General features: G+C 46.4%; 1 protein-coding gene across 2 annotated transcripts in view; it reads left to right on the top strand.

Moving 5' to 3' along the window:
• SSH2 (slingshot protein phosphatase 2) overlaps window positions 1–22,680 on the top strand; it is a 90,607-nt gene that overhangs the window by 45,850 nt on the left and 22,077 nt on the right. For both annotated transcript variants that reach the window (XM_071448158.1, XM_071448157.1), the window contains 3 exons: window positions 12,135–12,238; window positions 16,895–16,959; window positions 21,539–21,660. In XM_071448158.1, the coding sequence (XP_071304259.1) occupies window positions 12,135–12,238; window positions 16,895–16,959; window positions 21,539–21,660 (291 nt within the window). The remainder of the gene's footprint in view (window positions 1–12,134; window positions 12,239–16,894; window positions 16,960–21,538; window positions 21,661–22,680) is intronic.

Here is a 22,680-nt window from a genome sequence, read left to right on the forward strand (position 1 = left end):
TCACTTATTAGCGAACTCTTTCATTTGTTCACACGCTTCTCACAATGGCTCAATGAGCTCCATGCTGTCCCAGCAGGCAGAGCTGGCTCCTGCCCCTCGGGAGTGCCACAGGTTGGGGTCTGGTTGCTCTGTTAAACTTCCAGCTTTTCCCTGGAAGAGCACAGATCTGGGACACCTGGCTGCTGCAGTGTGGCTTTAGGGGAGGCACCCAGGTGGATCACAGGAAGTTCATGTCAAGGCCCGGAGGTGCCTGGCGTGGACTGGGACCCCTGTTGAGTTGAGCTTGGAATTGTCTGTACTGTGGTGTTGTGGTGTATACTGTGCTGGATTTCTTCATTCCCTGGGATTTGTTTGCCAGCATGAAGAGAATGAATTTGCTTCTCTGAGCCTCTTGTTGCCCTGCAGCCTCTTTTTGTACAGAATCCCAACTGGATGCTTTGGAGAGGGCTGTTACCTGTGTCTTGTGTAGCTGACAGGCACGGGCAGCTCTGCTCTGGGTGTATTGCTGGTGTTTTGTGAGACTCCAAATGGCAGGTGGGACTGCAGTAGGGTCATTTTGATTAGCAAATGATAAATTTACCTTGGTCAGGTTACAAAGTAAGGGGGAATCCCATTTGCACAATGTGTAGAAAGCTATCATTAGTCTTACTTTTGTCCTCCTGTTAGTTTCCTGCTTGCTTTCTGCAACTCGATACTGAATTAAAATGAACCCAAATTGTGGGAGGAGTTTTACTGGGTTTTTTTGTTTGTTTAGCTTGTTTGGGTTTTTAAAGGGCTCATTGCATGGTGGTGTGTGAAGAGCTTGTCACTGGCTTTGTTGTTGTTATTGTTAGGGTTGGTTTGTTGTTTTTCTTCCCTTTATTTGCTTTGTAAAAGAGATGGAGAAATCAAAAAACAGATGCAAAGTGGAACAGCCGCATTCCTCTGTGGCGCAAAGACTGAAAGACAGTTAGTCTAAATCAAAACAAACAGTTTGTCAGCACCATTTCTGGCCCTCCTGTTGGTTTGCCATGATGAGGAGATTGCAAGAAAGCAAAAGAGGAATATCCATGTGCCTCCATAGCAAGTGAGGGTACCACAAATACCCACCCCAGAGGTGGGGGATGCTGTGTCCAGTGTGTGTGAACAGGACTGGTGTGTGGGGGTGCTGAGCCAGCCCAGGAGCTGCATTTGGGGAAGGGGGGTCAGGAGATGGACCAGGACATCACCCACATTCCCAGCACAGTCCCCAGCAAAACCTTGACACTGCTGTAATCTTCCTGACTCTTTTGTCCTTAGTTCCTTCAAGTACATAATGAAATGTTCTATGAGAGGCTCTCTAGCTTGAAATTAAGCAAATATCTATTCTGGAGCCTTTTTAAAAGCTGTTTAAGAGCCTTTTCCCTAAAGTACACTGTGTTCTTGTTAGAGACTTCGCTGGTTCTGTGGTACATAGCAGTGTTTAGTATTCTGATGGTCTTTCTACTTTAATGTGTGGTTTTTAAAGGGGTTTCTATGCTTTTAGGAAATACGAAGGCCTGAGTTAACCACAGAAAATTGGCTGCCAAACTGCTTAAAGTGCTAATTCTGCTGAAATTTAGCACCTGACTTTTGCAGGGATAAACACATCTGGAATCTCTACTCTTCTGAGTTCAAACTCCTGTAAAATAAAACTTTTATTTAATGTGTTTCCAGTCTGAGTCTTAGTCAGCAAAACTATGCAGGGTTTTTATGTTGAGTTAAAAACTCCTTTATATGCATTTTGAAGTAAAGCATTGACATCCCCCTGCAAGTTGCATGAAGGTGCTAAAAGAATTGGTTAATTTGCAGCTGTGCTGAGAAATCACAAATGCAAAACTGCATGGTGATGCTTCAGAAGGAAGCACTTTACTGTTTTTCCTTTAATTTACTTTTTTTGTGAGCAGATACCATGAAGAGTAGATGGTTCACACTACTGCTTCCCTGCTTGTATTTAAAGTAGCTGTATAAAAACACTTCAATTCTTAGGAACGTTTTGAAGACGTTTTCTTGTCTCCTATTTAGAATCTTCCAGTTCCTTTTGCCTCTTAGGGTGCCCTTCGTTTCAGCTTTTATTTAAGTTGGGAGATGCTGTGCTGGTGTTAGACATCCCACAGTCTGTCAGCTTCTGTTTAAAGTGGTGTATGGTGAGTGATTAATGGAAATTATTTTGGGAATAAAGGACTCCTGGTAAGCTGATCCCTATTCAGAGCACCAAAAGAAAAAGCAGAGTCACAAGGGATGTTGTCTCCAGGAAGAACTTGTAACATCCGCGGGGGGAAGAGTTGGATTGGAAAGTGATGCTGAGCTTGCATTTTGAAATGGATCATAATTATATCTCATGGTCTGATTTGGAGAGCTTTTCCTGATGGCTCCGGAGGCTGATTGTCACTTACACCAGCAGGATGCTGGAGTGGTTCTTGTGGCTGCTGTCAGGGTAGGTGTGCTGGGAGTGCTGCTCTGAGCTCCTGGGGACAAGCAGCCTTGTCTCTCCAGGCTGTCACCCCGTTCCCTCAGTGCTGGGTCACTGAACCCAGAGTGAAGCTGGGTTTCTTCTTTGGTTTGCAGCTTTATGTTGAATCTGAAGTTTGTATTGACCTTGCTTTGTGCAAGGAACTGTCCTTCTAAGTGTTGCCCTGGTTTGAAGGCACAGAATCCATTCAACTATTCCAACTATAAAATGTTTCTGATCCTTGTCTTTGATGATTCCTTACTTCTAGCTGATTAAAATTTCAGGTTATTAGTTGCAGCCACATTTAAGTTTGTATTCCCTTAATTGTAGCTTTCCTGTTCCCTAGAATAAAGTCCCTGGTGTATTTGCAAGGGGGAGCAGATCAATGGCCCAGTTACTGGCTGTATCTTCACAACAGGTAAAGCTCCCTGTGACTTCCAGTTTCAAATCAAAACCTATTGAAAGAAACCTGGCACGTGGCAGTTCTCTGTGAAACAGCCCACAAACCATCTCACATCACTGGCTACTGCTGACTGTCCTTTTTGCTAATCTAAAGGGACAGTAGTTCCTAAACCGATTTTACTGTTCCTGATGGAAACTGTCATTTAGGGATCAAATACCATTGCATGGGGAGGATGCAGTAAGAATGAGAGAAAATTGAAAGTGCTGAGTGCTGCAGAAGTTAAAATACTGAACAAATAACTTCCTTCTATATTTTTATGAGTCAAATCCAACAGCCTCTTGATGATTTTTGATGCTTTTGGTAAACAAGCTTTTGCTTCTTCTTAGCAAGAGGAAAAGGCTTATTATTCAGCATCGATTTCTTTGTGTAGAGACAGAGTGGTCCTTGTTTTGGTGCTCTATTTACAGGGGTCTGTTAATGTATTTACTGAGGGCAGCCAACAAGGCTGTGATCAGAGCCAGGCAGCTTCCCCAGCGTAATTCCTCCATGCCATGCCCTGGTTGGGGTGGTTGCAGAGCCAAATCCTGGCACAGTTCTGCTTCTCAAGGCAGCAGGAGCTCTGCTCCCTGGCTGACCACAGCCATGCTTGGTGCTGGCCACATCCCCTGAGACCAGAAAAACACAGAGCAGCATCCTCCTGAACCAGTCACACCCTGGGGCTGTGCCTGGGGGAGCTGTGGCTGCTGGGGAGGGAGTGGGGACACAGCGTGCCCTGCCTTGAGTGGGTGCTGGGGCCTTGTCACCTCTGCTCACACCCATCCTGGGGAGGCAGCCAGCACTGGCCACGCTTCAGGCAAGTCAGTGATCTCCTTCCATCTGTAAAGTGCTGGACATTCTTTGTCTAAATATAGGGGAGCCTGGACTTGGCTGTGGCAGGGAGGGACAGTAAGTTGACCTCGGTGTGTCTCCTGTCACTTGTGTTACAGTCGTATTTAAAGCAGATGGGTCCTTCTTGTGGGACACTGCCAGTCAGGCCAAACATGGTCAGGTCTGTGACAGTGACATGCAGGGAGATTGGCATAAAAATTTATTATAAAATATCTCATCTTAAATGCATTTAATCGTAGTGGGGAGAGACCAGGTTGTTAATTAACTGCTGGAGGGTCTGTCAGCTGTCATTTAAGGTTTAAAAAGAAACGTGCTGTGTATGAAGGCAATGCTTTCAAACTCTGGTGGCAGAGGAGATTACCGTGTGGTTTAAAGATAATCAACTAGGACTGTGTTAATTAGGAGAGAAAAAAGATAAGTGTGTGTCAATCAGAGGGGTGTTCTTCCTGAAGATTAACTAATCAAAAAGCTGGTGGTTATTTTTCTCTGTTCCTTGATGCGATAGATTATCCTTAGGAACTTTTCTCATGTTGATTTAAGCGTTTTTAAGAACACATTTGTGAAAGCATTTTGTTGGTACCACAGCAGCTGGCTCACTTTGGGCAGGCTGAGCGGGTAGGAGCACGGCATGTGGTGGTAAAACACTGTGGAGTGTTCTCCTTGGTACTGCTGTCCTGCTCCATGAACCCAGTGGTATGCATTAAAAATGCCCAAAGGTTGTTTAAACAGTATATGGCACAAGAAGAATGTCATGTAGAGCTTTCATCTGGGAATGTCTTGACTTGGAGACCTGGAAGCCTTTGGGGACTATCATGTAAAACAAATTCCTTTCATGGTCTCTCTTCCGGTCTGGGTCTCTTGCTTTAAAAAGTGCAAAGAATCAAATTTCTTCTGTAAACACCAAGTGCCCAGATTTCTTAATCAGCATCCTAATTGTGTTAGCCACCCCCTTCCTAGTCTGTGAACTGCCGTGCTCGTGCTTGGACTGCAGGAAGAACGATTTTGTGCATATCTTCAGTCTCAAATTCCAGAGACATCAGGGCTTTGTTTGCACAACTTGTTTTGCTGTTACTTTTTGGAATCTTTTTCTTTCTCTCTGGATGGATTCTCTGAAGCTGCCTCGGAGGCTGAACATGGGCCACCAACACATGCTTTGCTGGGACTCCCTCTGTGCTGCATAGCTAGAGAGATGGGCAGTAAAGCTTTTTGCTATTTGTGCTGCATGGAAAATGGGTCCTTTTCAGTCTGTGATAATTTAAATCATCCCTGCTTAATTTCCTTCTTCACTGTCATGGTGATCCCACAGCCTGTGCCCAGGTTCCTATTCCTTGAAATAAATCATTTCCTGGATCTGTCATCAGTGGGGTGTGCCCCCAGTCTGTTTCTCAGTGATGACAACGGCCACAGCTCAGCTCAGCACATCTCCCCCTCCCCAGCCTCAGCACCAGGACATTCCCTCCCTTCCCAGGCTGCTGAGGGCTGGCAGGGGTGATGGGGACAGCGAGGTGGCACAGGGAGGGCTGTGTCCGGGTTACTCAGCAGCAGCAGCCCAGTGAAACCCAGCCTGGAGCTGCCAGCAGCAGGCTGGGCACAGGGCTGGGTGCTGAGGTGAGCTGATGTCCCTGCCAGGGCTCTGCCTGCCTTGCCTGGCCTTTGAGAGTTTGTTGAGCTGGTTCATCTCTAGGCCAAGAGTATGTGAGGAGAACAGGAAACCCACATGGACTTTCACTTCCATCAGACACCATAAAATGCTGATCAGCTTAAAACAAAACCCAGTCTGCTTTCCTTCGCCTGTAAGGAATAAATCCCAGCCCTGCCTGTGAGGAAATACACTGGATGTGAGTGTGAAACTCAGCCCTGCAGAGCAAGGCTCGGGGCAGGGAGGCAGAGGAATGCTGCAGGTGGTTGGGGTTGTCTCGGCACAGTGCAGCCCTGTCACAGCTGCGTGGGCTGAAATCTTGGGCTGCAAACAGCAGCTGTTGTTGCTCCCTTCGCCTGCAGCAAGGCTGGGATGAGTTTCTGGCAGGGATCAGTTTCTCAGCCCAAAGCTGTTGTCTTCTGTGCAGTCTCCAAAGGATGCCACTGCTCTCTCCTGCATACCCAAGCTGCCCAAGTTTGCAGAGGTATTTCTGAGCTCATTTCAAATGATCTGGTGGCAGAGGAGCTCTAATGGCATGTCATGGTTGGTTCCAGCAGTGGGTGTGACTTGCAGACTGGTAACTCACTTGGATGTTGAGTGGGTATCAGAGCTCCCCACAGCCTGGTGGGGTGACCTGAGGCTGGTTTGATCCTGTCTCTGAAACTGTGTCTGAGTGTGGTTGTTTTGTGCACCTGAAGCAGTTGTTCTTCACTTGCACACACAGCCGTGGTCTTCAGGGTTCCCTTTGGCAAGTTGTACCCTCTCTGAATTCAGCAGAAATTCTCTCCTTGCTTAGAGCAAGGTAAAGAAATTAGTCCTTTGGAATTCAGATTCACACCCATCCATCCTCACCTTTGACTGTCTTCTGGCAAACTGTGAGGTTTTCCTGTTGTCTTAGTTTGGTTTCAGAAGTTGTCCATATTGGAGCCCAAAACAAGGGAAAAGGTGACCTGGTGCCAGTGAGAAGGGACCAGTAGGTAACTTCATGTGGATGAGTAACAGTTGGCATTGCAGATCTCTCTGTGATGATGCCTGTCTGTGTCATGGAAGCTGAGTTCTCTCTCCAGGGAGCCCCACCTTGGAGCAGAGGAAGTGCCTGCAGACAGTTCCTGTTTTAAAAAAAAGGCACAAATGCAGATGTTGCTAAAAATGCAGTTTGCGTCAAACCTCTGAGCCCAAGCGGGTTCCCACGCTCAGTTTGTTTTTCTCCTTGGGCTGTTTCTTAAGTTGCAAAAGTGCTGAGTGGTGAGAGATGGCCTTTGGTGGAGAACCACTTCCCTTTTCTCTCCCTGCCCTCGGTGGTGTCACCTCTGCTGACAGTGTCACTGACCCCTTTTCCGTAAGTTGTGGCCCTTGTTTTGCTCTGCACTGAGTTTGTTTCTGTTTTGGGTATCAGAGAAGCCTGCGCTTGTCTGTGTTTGCTGCCAGCTGACCCTGTTAATACAAATGTCAGTGCAGGGCAATCCTCAGTTATCCTTGCCTTTCATTTTCCTTGTATGGTTTTGGTGGGTTTTCTTTATTAGTACCTGGTTTTGTGCTTTACACAGCTCTGAGATCTGCCCTCTGTGTGAAGAGAATCAAGCACCTTAATCCCTTACCTAGGAACAAAAGTTTAAACTGGAAGCCAAACATTGCTTCCCTCTATTAAATTCATTAATACTGTAGGCAGTTATTAAACTAGGTGCATTAAAAAGTAAACAAGGGAAGTAGGGATGTTGTTTATTGAAAAACAAACTACAGTGAAGGTGAAGGAGGCACTTCCCTGGGGAGGGTTGCTGGAGGAATGCAATGCTTTTATCTGGTGTTTGAGGGAGAAGTGCCCTGGGCTGCCAGGCTGCACATCATCCAGCTGTGCACCCAGCTGCTGGTGCACCCTTGGCTGTGGGACTGATGCTTTATTAACCAGAACTTTTCTTGTGGGCAGGTGAAGGGTGGGAGGCTGGCAGTGAGAGCTGCCCCCAGAGCAAGTGTGATGCCAGGCCCTGGACCTGCCTGTGGAGAAGGAGAAGCAGCCACTTTGGGAAGGAGAGCAGGGAGAGGGAGGGAAGTGGCTTGAGGTGCTGAAAAAATCCGCAGGCTGCAGGGAATTGCTGCTCTTGCAGTCCTGGCTGCTCCAGAGCTCGCTCACACGTCCCCAGCTGCCCTCTCTCCCTCCTTCCACACCTCGGCAATGAGCTGAGTATTGGTGCCTGCTGTGCCACTCCTGCCAGCCTTGGAATTTCCTTTTTGTTTGGTTTGAGTTTTGCAGCTGCTGGATTAAGGGAAGATGATGGAGCTGAGCTGGCAGCTGAGGTGTGCAAGGCAGCATTGGCTGCTCATGTTAGGGCAAAATCTGGGGGGCTGTTGAGGGACTGCACAACTCTCTTGTCATGGGGAGCTACAGCTGGAGCCTGACTTGGCATAGAAATCCCATTGTAGCTGCTTCAGAGCTCTTTTCTGCAGGGCTCTGGTTAATAAATACCCACTAAGAGAAATTGTATTTCTGTAAATCATACAGGTAGTGGATTTCCATTCAAATGTGAAGTACCTTGATACCTTCATTTCCCCAGCCACCACTTTTCAATCTCCCATTTCATCTAAGGGTTAGGGTGAGCAGGGTGGGAGGATGTGACCACATGCAGTGCCCATGTGCTTTGGGCATGGCTGCAAGGAGGTGACAGCACAAGGGGGTTTTGGCCTTTGCCACACTGACCTGTCCTGTACGTTGTGTGGGAGGATGTGCATGGAAGGACTTCTCCTGCTGAGCCTGTCAGGGAACGGTGCCAATCTCTGCTTGTGCTACTTGGCAAGTGCCCGACCAAGGGCTGGGCTGGACAGGACAGAGCCTGCTGTAAGGAGCTGCTCTGATGAGTGAGGAGAGCAGACTTTGGAAAGTCATCCTCAGGCTCTCAATAACTTAATTAACTGTTTATTAGGATAAAACATTGCCAGCAGCCGTTCAGGTGCCTCCTTGCCTTATTCCTAAAAAGGTTTTCTCTCCTATAATTGTGAAGCAGTTGCAAGAGAAAACAGCAGGGTTCCTTTTTGAGTATTTTATACTGAGGACTGAGGGTTTCTCATTGAAATTGGAGAGTGGTGCAGATTCACCTGGCTGGGAGCTGGAGGGCATTGTCCAGGGGGTCATGACAATGCATCCAGTGATTTATCACATCTCTGACACAGCCCCTAAACCAGTAACACTTTCTCTTTTATGTCCTCATACCAGTGTATTTGGTGTTTGTGCTTGCAGTTTATGAATGGAGCTGTGCAGTGTAACATCTGGGAAGGCATTTATTTTTTGTTTGCCATCTATAAGTTCTGTGTGGATCTCATTTTATAGCATAAAGAGAATTTAGTTTGAGCTGTGCAGTGATTCCTTGTGCAGGAGGAGCTCAGCCCTGGGCAGCACATCAGGGAGCACAGAATCACTTCTGTTTCCAGCTGTTACTGCTGGTTAGAAACAGAGCCTTCTGAGGGCAGAGTCTGTGCTTTTTATGCAAAAGGCTTTAAATAGTTCTGATGTGACTTGTACAATTTCTACAAAATCTTTTCTGCCTGGGAGAAAAATTGGTACAAGTAGTGATTTCTGTAGAAGTTGTTTAAGTCTTCTGCTTGCACTGGTTCTCTTCCCAGTGAGCAGAGAATTACCAATAGCACACCACTGGTGGCCTTGAGGCTGCTGCCTCACTGCAGAGGTGAACATGGAACAGAAGGGTTTTTTCCCCCAGCTGTAGTGCTGGGGATTGTGAACTCTTTGATAGGTATGTCCTGAGTAAGTCTCCTCCTGAAAAAACCTGCTGTGCAGTACTGACAACTGATGACAAGCCTGGGGTGCTGATAAAACCCAGCTCAGCTTTGTTACCTGTGCCAAGTTGGCTTCTTGTCTTCTGCTGCTGTCCTGGACTCAACTTCTCTCCTAACCACGTTGAGTGTCTTTTAACACCAGTCTGTTCCAGGAGAGTGTTTCAAAGAGCCCTGAAGCTCCTGTAGGCTCTGGCAAGCCAGATTTTGTGAAGTATTTCAAAGCCCATGTTATGCTTGGAAACCATCGAGCTGTCAGCAGGGTGAAATCAGTAGTGGATGGCAACACTTGTTTAGAGCCTTAATTGCCCTTTTCACAGCCATCTTTTCTACCTTTTGTGGTTTTGAAGTGTCTCAGACTGGGGCCTGCTGTTAGTGTCCTACCCAAGGAATCCTTTATATATCAGGGACAGCATCCAAAGGTGATGATCTTGCCCTGAAATGTGATGCTTTAGGTGAAGGTCATGCCAGGGGCTGTCCAAACAGGATGGACCCAAATGGAGCAGCCCTCTGAGTGTGGCACAGAGGATGTCAGGCCAGTGATTGCTTTTTGTTTTTGTCCATGTAGTGCATCACAGGCACCAAAATCAGCATCTGCTGAATTCAGTATTAGAGCTACTTGGACTTTTCCATGAGTTTGTTGCCTTTCCTCCCAAGATTTTCTTTACTGCTTGAATCTCAAAGCAAGAGCTTTGTTGTGTGTTTGTGTGTATTATGGGTTTCTTTTCTGGACACTGATGCATCTGGGCTTAGAATTCAGGGTAGACAATGCCAGAGGTGCCAGCAGTGTGCCTTGGCTGCACAGGGAGTGTCCCCACAGCTGGATTTGGCACGAGGCTGTTGTCTCCATGCAGCTGCTGTTCTCCCAGCAGTGCTGATGGCCATCTCCTGCCCTGCTCCTGCCCTCAGGAGGTGCTGCCCCCCCGCCTGACCTCCTTGTTCCACAAGAATGATCTGCTTTGCCACATTCTTCAGCTGCTCCAGCCCTTTGTATGGGAAATTACTTTCCCTTTCCCTAGTCCTACCAAGTTACACTTAGAGCCCATGGTTAATGGCCCAAAACAAGGCTCCCCTGGCCTTAGGAGAGGAGGTGGCCTCCTGGAAGGATGCACCTGATGGGAATCTCTTTAGTTCTGCTGCTCTTTCCTTTCCAGGCTGGTGGCTGAGAGCTGGTGATAAGGAAAGTGATGGAATTGAGAAGATTTTTAACCTCCTGGCCCTCTTAGCTGCATGCTACATTATCCACTAAAAATAGTTGCTAATTCCACCTTCTGGGGGAACCTCAGGCACAGGCTAAAGGATTGCTAATATTAGTGGTTGGCTTTGCTGATAAAATTAACAGTGTGAAAGCTGTCTGTGAGTGCTGAATTCTTTCTCCTCCTCTGCAGCCTGACATCCTTTAATAGTTTTCTTCTGTGGTGAGATTATAATGGGAGGAGGAGAATTTATTTTTAACATTAATAATACTATTATTATTATTTTAAGTGTCCTTAAGATAACTCGGTGTTTCTCTAGTTCAGGCTGTAAGAAGCTGTGTACCTTGAGAACTTTGAGAGGATTTATTTGTCAACAAAAGCTAGAAAGGCTCAGTCAAAATTTTTACTGTGAGAACGGTCTAAAGAAATATTTTCAGTGTGCCAAATGAACTTACTATTTTTTGGCTTTAGCTTTAATATAAGTAGAGAACTGCTTTTCTTGGGCTTGGAAAACTTCATTTTTTATATCCCTGGCAGCAAAATGGAGAGGTGCCCAGAAATGTGCTTGAGCTTAGAGGGAAATCCAAATTTAACACAAGCTTTTCTAATTCTTTTACTTCTAAAAATGTAGTCAGAAAATCTTTTTTTAAAGCAGTCAACCCCAAATAATGCAGGGATTTTTACTCTGTTAATTTCCCAGTCCTCATCCCTTAGAGGAAGGGAATAACTAACTAGGTTTGATATTTACTTAAGTGGAGAAAGGAATAAAAAGTTCCTAACCTCTTGCTCAGGACAAGAGTTGTCTTGAAGGAGAAGCCAACATCTTTTCAAAGCATGGAGCTGTTGGGATGCACGATGCCAGAGACTCTCCCATCCTGTCTTATCATATTCATCAACCATCCTGTTGACTAGAGAATTGTTTCTGGCTTTCTTCAAAGCCTCTAGGACTGTCTTATCAATTCTGAGCAAAGCAGGAACCCTCGAGTATGCAACAGGATGGCTGCATTGCAGAATCTGGAGCGTGTCTTGCTTTTTCCACGAACTGCTGCATCTGCAGGAAAAGAGCTGGAAGATGTACTTAAAATACCAGCTGTTCCTCAGTACTTGGGAGTTCTTTATTGCCCCTTTTTACAAACTTCTCTCCTCATGTGACTTTAGAAAGGGCAAAATCAAGTCATGAAGTGATGGCCGATTTCAACAGCATTACAGTTTCTTGCTTTCTTGATTTATAGGTCTTTGAGAGTTAATCATCATGCAACTCATAGAGAGTAGTTTTATGATTTCTTAATCTTTTGTGTACACTAATTTTCTTTTGGCTAACTGCTGAAGGGAGACATTTGTTTCTGCAGGGCATCAGCTGTGTCTGAAGCACAAAGCTCAGGGTTAACAGAGTCCATAATTACCCAGATGCGTGGGCTTGTTCTGTTCATCACCATTTAGAAATGTGGATCTGTCATCTTGACTTTCAAATCGAAAATGTAGCCATAGGTTAATCCCCTCTGCCTGCTCAGGTTGCACCTCTGCAGGCAGAGTGGCACCAGCATATGTTCTGCTTTTCAGTGTTTCTCTGTTTGTGTTGTTCTCAGTTATGCTTTGAATGTTTGCAGTACTTACATGGGGGAAAAAGTTCTTTACCAGCAGAATGATTTGGTCTAAATCACTTCATTGCAAAAGAACAGAGCATGCATTCAGTGCTTTTAACCTGTCTCATTCATTGCTTTTTTCCTTTTTGAAGACAAGACACTTTTCCTCACTCCCTTTTTGTCTTTTCCCTTGCAGCATCAGCGAAAGCTTCCTCACTGTGAAAGGTGCAGCTCTCTTCCTGCCACGAGGAAATGGGTCATCCACACCCAGGATCAGTCACAGGCGCAACAAACATGCAGGTGAGTGTGGTATCGATGGCTGGGGCTTGTCTGCTGAGAGTTCACCTCTCTTGAGCTCATTCTCACCTGATGACACACGTTTGTCTGGCCCACGTGTATTAAAGCCTGAGCTGCCAGTCTCAATGCTGATAGGAAAGAAAGTTTTCAAAACTCTGCTGTTCAAACAGGACCCTCAAATGAGTGACATCAGGGCAGCAGTCATGGCATGGTGGAGACTTGAGAATGAATGCCCCACAAAATATCATCCTGTAATTTTAGTATGAGAAAGGGAGGGAAGGACTGCCTTCCAAAACCTTTGTGCACTGCAGTGAGAAACCTGAGTTTGTGATACAGGGTGAGTAATGGTCCTTCCTAATCTGAAAGGAACCGGTTATGATGGAGGAGAGGGAGGAGGCTTACCAGACTTACCTCTACGTGGGGATGAGGAAACCTCTGAGCAAAGTCAGTGTGACTTCTCAGAGATGTGAGCAGAGTGAGTAATAGAAAGCCGGTTATAATTCCACCTCCTTTATGTGCTGGAAGTTTGATTTGTGTTTTTGCTTTCACTCTCTTTGAAAAGTTGCTCTGAATATCATAACTCAAACATTTCAGGGTAGGGTTTTTTCATTGGCTATATGGTGCTTAATCACTGGTGGTATTTTACAGGCATCAGATAGTGTGGGGATTTTTCCCTTCCATAAAGCAATTGGCAGGAAACAAAAATAAATTGAGACCTTCAGATGTTTGCAAATGGGACAGAGATAGAAACAGAAACAGGAGTCAACATGCTTTGCTAGAAGGTGACCAGGAAAAATGTGACTTGGTTTGGTTCCAGGTGTATATCCTTTTGTACTTTGACACCATCAGACTGTCATCCACCTCTGCATCTGTCAGAGTTATGTATGTGATGACTGGCCACCTCAAAATCTGTTTGCAAACATATTTATAGAAAAAGTTTAAGTCAGAAGGCATTTAATTATATACTTCCACTCAAACATAGCACAAGCAGTACCCAAATTGCTTTGGTGAGATGCATTAATTACCAGTTGTCAAAAGAAAATGTTCTGAAACTTAAATTAAAGCTGGCCTTTCTGGTCAAGAATGAAGTGAAATGTCCTTTGGTGTGAAAGTAGAGTGAGCAGTCTTTAAAAAGTTTCTCTCAGCCTGTCTTGGTGTTTAATCTCTCCAAAGTCCATTGCTGAAGCCCAGAGTCCCCCTGGCACTGCTGCCTTGGCTTTGCCTCGCTGAGAAACCCAAAGATTTTCCTGCTGAACCTCTGCAAGGCAGCACAAACAGCTGTTGAGTCTCTCTGCTTGCCTCATTTACTTGCTCCAGCTGATTTGCATGAGGTCTGGAGACCTTGGTGGAAAATAATTGCTTGTCTAATCGGCCCAGAGCTCTTGGAAGCCAGATTGCCAAGGAAGCAAATCCGGTGTGTTGTAATTGCTTACAGCGAGACGTTTGGTGCTGCCGAGGCTGGCTTGCCTAAGGGGTGGGATTTTTGTTCTTAGAAGACTTATTTTATTCCTGTCTCTTCAGTTTACAGGGTGAGATTTAATGAGGCATCAGTGCTTGTCCTTTCCTCGGTTTCCCTGTCTGTCAAGTGATGGGAATGCTCTAGTGGTTTTTTTATGATGCTTGGAGGTTTCACTGAAGAGAGTCCCTCGTCTGAGTGTGCACCAGATTTCTGTGAATTTTTCTGGTATCAGCACACCAAGGCACCGGGGGATCAGTGTGTCACCTTCCTGAGCAAAACATCTGTGCCACCAGAATGAAATCAGTGATGTGGAGAGCGTGGCTGGCACAGTGTGTGCAGCTGCCTCCTTTCTGGGACACCGATAATCCATGCTCAGCTTCCATCCCCATGTGCGTCGTGACTTATCTCTGGCACACAAAATTAGAAAGGGGTAGAGAGCAGACAAAACTTTCCAGTATGGAATTGCTGCCTATAGATGCAATAGTATTTCAAGTGGCTCCAAGAGCATTTTCTAGGAAGGCTGACTGACCTTCCTGACCTGCCTTTTGAATTCATCAGAGGCGCTAGAATCCAGCGTGAAGAGTGAATGGGTAACAGGAAATAATTAATGCTCACACCCATTTCTCTAATCACACCTCCATCAATGGGAATCATTGGCAGATTGACTAGATATGGTGCCAGCTGTCCATATTCCTCTCCCTGGGTGGTCCTGTGCCACCTGGCAAACTTCTGTGGGATGGTGGGCTTGCTTTTCCACAACAAACAAGCCAGAGGAGGCCAGAAAGGGATGTAACTTCCCTGGGGCTTTTGCCATCTCTGGAATACTGTGAATCACTTTTCAGATCCCACCCTTGCCCATGCTTTGCACCTTGCCTGCCAGCTCAAGGAAACAAAAGCATCTGCTCAGCACAGGACAATGTGATAGGAAGCAGCAGCCCTGCCATGACTGCCAGCAAAGCCAGCTCTTCACAGGACAGGATGTGATATCTTTGTGCTGATTCTGGCATGTTAAAGCCTTTCCTTTGGTTTTTCTTAATCCAGGAAGTTTACAAAATGCCTTGTGTGTTTGGGGCTGAAAACCCTGCACGTTGATTAAAGCTGGGCAAGGAAGCAATCCTTTACTTTCCAGCTCTGGAGATCCCAAGGCTGGCAGGGGAACAGGGAGGAGGAGTGTGGTAAACTTTCTGAGGATGAAGGATAATGGAGCTCCTTGGCTGAGCTTTGCAGAAAGGGTTGTCATAGAAACTCCTTCTCTTTAAGTATTGAGATAATCCAGTAGTCCAGGTGATTTTTTTTTTTAACTCTGGAAACTTTGGCTTTTAGGAAGTCCCTGAATTGCTGGCAGCAATAAGTGGGAACTGCTACATTTTGGAGAGGGAAAAAGCTGAGGTGAAGCATCTTTCATTTCAGACTAAGACACATGGAAGCTTCATGAGTCAAATACTTGCTGAGCTCTTTCAAGCTGTGGGCAGGAGGTGCAGGGGGACCTTTGCTTGTTGACTGACAGTTCTCAGCAATTCCCACTGTATTATTAGCTGGAACTTGCTGGAACTGAGCAGTGTTGTCAGGATTCTGCACTGGTGTTGACATGGGGAGATCCTGTCATAGCAGTCCTGGCAGAGCAAGCACCTGATGGATGACTTGGCCTTCCTGAGTGCCCTATCTCCATAAATAATTTCTATTTAGGGAGGCTCGTGCCAGCCACTCCCGTGCTGGGAACAATGTCCATGGGCAGGAAGCAGCTTCAGGTGCTTGTGGCTGGTGATACTTGGTGATTTCCCTGGCACTGCTGAGTGCCTCAGTTTTCCCACCCCCAGTTAAAAATTCATTCCCAGAGCATTGACTCATTCTCCATTTGCTGAGATGCAGTTCAAGGAGGAAGGAGGAGCAGAGCAGGGATTGCAGTGTCCTGTGTAACCCACTCCATGCGAGGGTGTCTCTGTCCCATCCAGAGAGGGGCTGCACAGCCCTTCAGCCTTGCTCTTCCACCAGCTATAAAAATCATTTGGAAACCAGGTACTCTCACTGGGCAGCCTTTCCTTTCTTCTCCTTACAATTTTGGTGTTTCTGGATACTGCTCCATGTCCAAGCTTTCCTTATTTCTGAGAGACTATGAAATAACATGGATTCTGGCACCACTGCTGAATCAGAAAGGGAGGTCAGGGGGATTAACCAACCTTCCTAGAAAAGGTTCTTGTGGCTGATCCTGCTGAATATTTGCTCCTTGCAGTGTTGCCTAAACTCAGCTTCCTGGCTGTGGGGGAGTGGGAGAGGGTGGAAGAGTAAAGGCTTCTCTTCTTGCTGATCTGTGCCACCCACCTGGCAGCCCTGCACTCTCCTTTGTGGGAATGCAGATTAATTTTTCCATGTAATGATTGAAAAACCAGCCCCTTGCAGGAGATGTTGCTGCTGGCTGGTACTCAGGGGATGATGTTGGCTCTCTACATGCCAGGAGCAGTGCTGAGAAGTCAGTGCAGCAGTGCTGACAGAAAATCATCTCTCTTGTCTTTGAAATGCTTGATGTTTTAGGAACTTGTGACACTTGTCTCTTCTTAATAAGACTTAAAATCACAGTCATGCACTAAATTTAATTCTCCTTTATTTTTCCTCAACTTCACCAGGAAAGCTGTTGCAAGTGTTTTCTAGGAAAAAAAAATAGGTGTTTGATTTTTCAGGTGGCAGTTCTTAGCTGCTTTTGGGTGCGGTTGGTACACAGCCATAGGTGGGCACATGCTGCCCTAAAGCAGGACTAAATCTCATTCCAAGGAGAGTATACTTTTGCCTGGGTAGTATTTCTGCACTGAGTATTAAGCTGGTGTAAAAGCAATGGCAAATTTCTTGTTTGGAGCACGTGGTAGAATGAGATGTTGAACCACAGGATGGGGTCCATTTCTAACTAGGTTGACTTGTCTGTCAAAGGAGCAAAGAGTAGTGAAACACTGTTTATTTCTGTAAAAAAAACCCCACTGAATTTAGCAGGAGAGAACATGGTGACACAGGAACAGGTGAGCACACAGAGCAAAGAGCAGCTGACTAAGAGATGACAAAACTCCCATCTCTGAGTAGGTGGGAGTGACAGTGACGACGCTCCTGGTGACGTGTCAGGTTTCTCAGTGGACATTTGCTCTGGCTGGACAGCCAGGAACTCGCATGTGATTTTGAACTATTTTTGTGCATTCACCTTGCCCTCTTGCCCGCAGGGGATCTCCAGCAGCACCTGCAGGCCATGTTCATCCTGCTCCGCCCAGAAGACAACATCAGACTGGTAGGTTGGCTTTCTGCTTATCTCCTGTGAACCAATGCAAAGGTTAAGCACCACTTGACAAACACACCTGTGTAACTCAGGCAAGCAGTGGTGTGTGTGTGTGTGTGTTGGAGTGGTTTCATCAGCAGGTTTGGGGAGCCTTTGCAACCACAAAGGTAGGAAAGCAGCTAGTTGTGAAAGGCCTGCTTTGGTTGTTCAGTGAGACAAATTGTATGGCTAGAAGGTTGTCTTGAAACTGTGCTCCCAAAAAATATTGTAACAGTTGCCAGAGAGGATGGATAAATTATCTTGATGTCCTGTTTAAATCAAGAATAGGTGACTTATGTTTGACCAGTGTGAGTGAGCCTGCCCTGTGAGAGTTCAGTTGTGTTCCTCACTCTGCTGTCCTGATTTGTGGCATCCCAAAAGGCCATGGCTGAACAGGTGGGAGCATGCAGGACCCCCATGTAGCCATGCATCTGCACTGAACCTTGGCCTTCTGCTTTCCTGGGCTGTCGCCTCCTATAAGGATGTAAAACGAGGCATTGCTGTTCTCAGCATTGATGCACAGCCCTGAAGAGCTCCAGAAGCCAAATTTAAGCAGTGAGGAATTTGCCTGGGACATGTTGAAGTGTTCTACAAGGCCAGGCATGACTGCAGTGAGTCTGCACCTTTCAACACTCAGTAGCCTGAAGTTTGTTTCCTGTATTTTCTTGGTGCATCTTAGCAACCTCTGCCCAAAGAAGGACTGCCAGCATCCCAAGTGCTATTCCCACACCTCTGGTTTGCTGAATCCTCCTGAGCTGTGCTGGAGATGGGCTGATTGGATGATTATAGCTTGGAAACAGCCAAGGTTACTCTGGAATGCTTTAGCTTCCCGAATGACCACAGAAAATAATTTGCCATAAGCAAGCCAAAGGACCTACTCTCCTAAATTTTGCCAGGCACACCTTGCTGTCACTAAAATTTCAGTGAAAGTGATGGGCATGGGGGTTCTCAATGCTTTTCAGAATTCGAGCCAGGGTTAGAACATTGGAAACTATTGAACAGGGCATTGTTCAGCAGTATCACTGGCTACATTGTGTGATTTGGGACAAATTAGCCTTAACAGCTGAATAAGGACTTTGTGGGCTGAGACATAAACCCTTTTGTCCAGAGCTACATTTGGAATGCTGAAATCTTGCATGAGGTTAAGTTCGATAGTCTACTTGAATTTAATTGATTCTTGACGAACGAAGGGTGTGCAGGGCTGCAATGGACTCTCTCATAAAACAGCAGATACAAGTGAGATTTGAAATATAAACACTACTGACAGAAATGCATTCCCTTCATTTTCTTGGCTGCTGTCATTTGGAGGGCTGGCTTCACAGCTCAGGGGCCAGCAGAGGAATCTAATCCTCTAAAAACCTAGACTTAAAATTTGGAACAACTCTTGTTTCTTGGAGCTGTTGGCAGAGGTTTTGAGCCTTCTGTGAGAGCAGGATTAGAGCCATGGTAAGATCAGTAGGAAGGAGGAAAAGGAGTTAAGAATGCAAAGTGATTGAATATGTTCCTGTAGCTTAGCAGAGCTGGGAACTTGAAAGTTGGACACACACTTTTTTTGTCTTCAAATCATTTATCTCCATGAGAAATGTGTTCTTGTATGAAACACCTACTGTTGTGGAGCATGAAAGGTCAGTATGAACTTCTTGGAATGTGCTGTTCATAAGGGCTGATGAAATATCACATCATACTTCTGAATGATACAAGAATGCAGCAGAAGATAAAGTTGGCTTGAGTTCAGGTGAGCCTAAAACTTAAGAAGAATGTGGCTGGCCCTGTTTTGACCAGACTACAAATAACCTTCCCAAACTCAGGAGAAAGCTCTGTATAGTGAGGCACTGCTCTTTCTCTGGTTGAGAAAGAACTTTCCATCTCATCACAGTCCCTGAAGCCAGGCCATCCTCCCTACAGTAACTGGGATTCCAAATGTCTTCATTTAAAAGGCATCAGAGCACTTGGTGTGCTCCTTCTGAGAGGTGAGCTTATGAACTAGCACTTCATGGAAAGGTTAGAGCTTCATTTGTGGTTTGATAGGCACGCTGGGGCTCTAATAGCAGCTTTAGAAGTTGGCTGGTTTACAATGTCAATTCTGCTGTTTTAATACTCCATTAAATTTAGCAAAACACATTATCTGCCCAATCATGGTTCTTAGCACTTTGTGCTAAGGGTGTAAGTGTTGAACCCAGAGATTCACACTAAGCCATGCCCTGTTTCTCTTAACTGGCCTCTGAAAATCCCACCCTGCCAGTGTGTAGCTATGTGACCTTTGCTCACTGTTTGTCTTGCCCTGTTCTAAAGGGTCTTGTATCAGGACTTCCCATTACTGCTGGCCAAATTGGTTTAGCAAAGTAAGTTAGATTTTGTTAATCCTCTTGCTGCTGGACTGTCCTCAAGAGAAGCAGAACAGAAACTCCTGTGTGGATGCCCCAGACATGGGGCAGCTGTGTCTGTCTGCTCCCATTTTAGGCAAGTCTGTGCTGATTATTGAGGTTTGGTTCCTAATGTAGATAATTACATTAATCACCAAGACCTTGGTGATTACTTGCTCTTCTAGGTTGAAGAGCACCTTTCTGTTTCCCCACAAGTGGTTAGTTCTAGAAACAACCATCTTTGGGAGAATTTGCACCTTGAAGGACTGACCACTTTGATCCTCTGTGTTTCCAAAGGAATCCCAGTGACTCAAGAAGCAAGAAGGAAAATAAGGCTGGTTTTAGCATGACTTATCCTAAGGAGATGGGGTGGGGCACAGTCTCTGGCTGTACAGAGCACGGCTGTCTGCTGGCATCAGCATTTGGGTAGTTTCTGTTGGTCTTTGGTCCAACTGGGCAAGTCTGGAAGACTCTGACAGCACTGTCTCCTGCCTGCACTTGCTATTCCACCCCATCACCAGAGCTGCTGCTCCCTACAATGCCACACTCAGCATTCCCTGCCACAGAGCACTCTGCAGGGATGGCGAGCTCTGTTCAGCTGCCAGGCACTGGTTTAACCTTTGTTGCAGACTCCACCATGTGTTGTGGTCAAGATTTCCCAGCTGCTGGTGGACAGGAGAGCTCTGAGATCAGAGGGGGCTTCCTCTAAGCTGGGAGGTGCTGCTCTGACCTCAAGGCCAAGTTGTGAACAACTAAAGGAGCATATTGGGAAGAGCAGCCTGCTCCTGAGAGATCTCACACAATAGTTAATTTCTTAGCTTTTTAAGGATGATTGTTTTAACTGGGGTCTCTGAGCCAGGACCTCCTATGAGGGCCCCCAAGAGATGTCTACACAAGCCATGGCTTGGGAGTTTGAGGAATTTGAGTTCAGTTTGTGGAGGATGTCAAACACCACTTCAGACTTCAACCACTGGGTTGCAAGGAATTCAGGACCCAAGTCCTGTTGCAGCAGGCAGAGATCTGTGCACAGTGCAGGGCTGGGCTGGGACAGCTCCTTCTCCCCCTGTTTGCTCTCTGCAGGCCCTGCTCAAAGTTCAAGCAGCAGTTTAACAATATGGTAAACACTGAGGCCAGACAGAGTCTTGGGGTTGGATTGGGCCATCCAAAGTTAAGGTTTAGTGTGCAGAATTAAGACACTTCCTTTCTAGGGATGTCCTAGTTTCTCTGGTCAGGATCCTGTGACTAAAATAGCTGCAAACAGCTCGGAACGGAGTCCAAAAAGTGTTGCAAGTAAAGGCTGCTTGCTGCAAGTGTTGATAAGCAAAACTTTCAGTGCTGGGCTCCCTTCCCCAGGCTTCTCACTAACCAGCAGTCTGTCTGCAAGACTTCCTGAGTCCCTTCAGTTCTCACTTCCTTGTGGCTTCTGGAGGAGCAGCTCACCTCAGTGCAGCCTTCCAGGGGCTTCAGCATTGGTCTGACATTCTCAGTTTAAGTTCCACTGCACTCTGAAAGCTCTCAGTAATATTTGATTTGGGGGATTTTGGGCTGAACACCAGTCCTCCTAGAGCTCTTTTGGCACTGGGGTACAAGTGAACAGGGCAGGAGCAACAAGGCACGATGACTTTCACCTTTCCTGGGCAATCTGAACCAGTGAAGGATACAGCTTAGTCATAGGGATATCTTTTCCTGCCAGGTGTAAGGCAGTACGATTGCCAGAAGAATTCAAAGGGCCAGCAGGAAACCATGTATGAATTAGGTCCTGGTTGTCTGTCCAGCTGCCTGGGAAGCTGGTGGAAGGAGACTTGTTGGAGCTGTTGTAGCACACAGTAGTTTAAAGGAAAGCTCTGGTTCTTGGGACAAAGCCCTCTGAAGGTGAAGGTTCAACACCCATCTGTCTCACTGATGGTCCACAAAGCTCACTGGACCAGTCAGAGGGCTGGCTGTAGGTTGCTCAAAATCAGCCTTGGTGGGACAGAGCAGGGCCTGCAGCCAGGTGTGCAGAGTGCACCAGGAAGGTGCCAGCTGTTGAGGAGGGCACTGTGTGGGAGTGAAGCACTGGGACATCCCTCCCAGTCCAGGCTGCATCACTGCTTCTGTGCCTGCCACTCAGCATGAAAAAGTGCCCTGTAGAGGTCATAATGTGTGTTTTGCTGACTGCACTGCTGATCTCTTCCCCTTCTTTTCTTCAGGCTGTAAGACTGGAAAGTACCTACCAGAACCGCACTAGATACATGGTGGTGGTGTCCACCAATGGCAGACAAGACACGGAGGAGAGCATCGTCCTAGGAATGGATTTCTCTTCCAATGACAGGTACTCAGAGTGTCCAGGTGCTCAGCCCCACACAAGTTAACTGTAGAAATCATTGTCTGGTGTCCTGTGTTTTCTGGGGATAGGCTGCTTCAGCTTTTCTAGCCTAACATTTTTCTTGAGATTCAGAATTTCCTATTTTTATTTCTTGAGAGGAGGTGGTAAATGTGAAGGGAACAGTGCAGGTCAGCATTTCCCTCATTCCTCCAAGCATCAGGCTTCTGTGAGGATGTTCAGTGCCTCTGAATGGTAAGGTCCCTAAGCCCTGCATCTGCACACCAGAGACAGGGACAATCTTCATCCAAAGAAAGAAAAAGCTGCAGTTAGAGGAGCTGGACCTCAGCATTCAGGAGAACAGGTAATAAATAAGAGAGGGACTGTCAGGCAGTCCCTTGCCAAGGTCATGGCACAAGGGCCTCATGGCAGTGTCAGGGTTGGTGATGGCAGATCTTGCACACCATGTGCTGTCCCCAGGCAGCAGTGTGTCATCAGGGTTTAGTGCCTCTGCTTCATTCATTTAAATTCCTGCTGACCTTTCCACAAGGCTGCAGAATGTGGCTGGGAAGCAGCTTTTGCTGCTGGAGGGGCTGTAAGCCAGGTGACGGCAACCCAGCAGCTTCAAGGGCAGAAACTTCACATTTAGAAGGGGACAGTGGGCACTTTGGAGAGGGCATGGAGGCACATGACTCTCTTAAAAAGAGTTTTAAGTAAATCCTGGCCTCTATTGGAAGACAACCAGCTGGATATTCAATTTTGGAAGGTTTCATACTCATGCTTACTTCCAGCACAGCTGCTACAGGAATGAGTCTTGCTTTTGACACTAGTTGGAATAAATTACTTCCGGGTAGTTAGTAGGATCACTATAAACTATTTTTTAACTATTTGGCTAAGAAATTGCCTTCCAAATATTGCCTGCTAGTCACAGCAGCCACCATGCTTGGTTTGGATGCTGAGTTTGGGTGATACCTACTAAAATGGGGGACCAGCTTGATGCTGCCCCTGGCTCCTGTCTCTGCTCATGTG

This window comes from Agelaius tricolor, unplaced genomic scaffold, assembly GCF_023055355.1.
Source record: "Agelaius tricolor isolate 1412-34295 unplaced genomic scaffold, bAgeTri1.0.p SCAF_25, whole genome shotgun sequence".
Lineage (NCBI taxonomy): Eukaryota > Metazoa > Chordata > Aves > Passeriformes > Icteridae > Agelaius > Agelaius tricolor.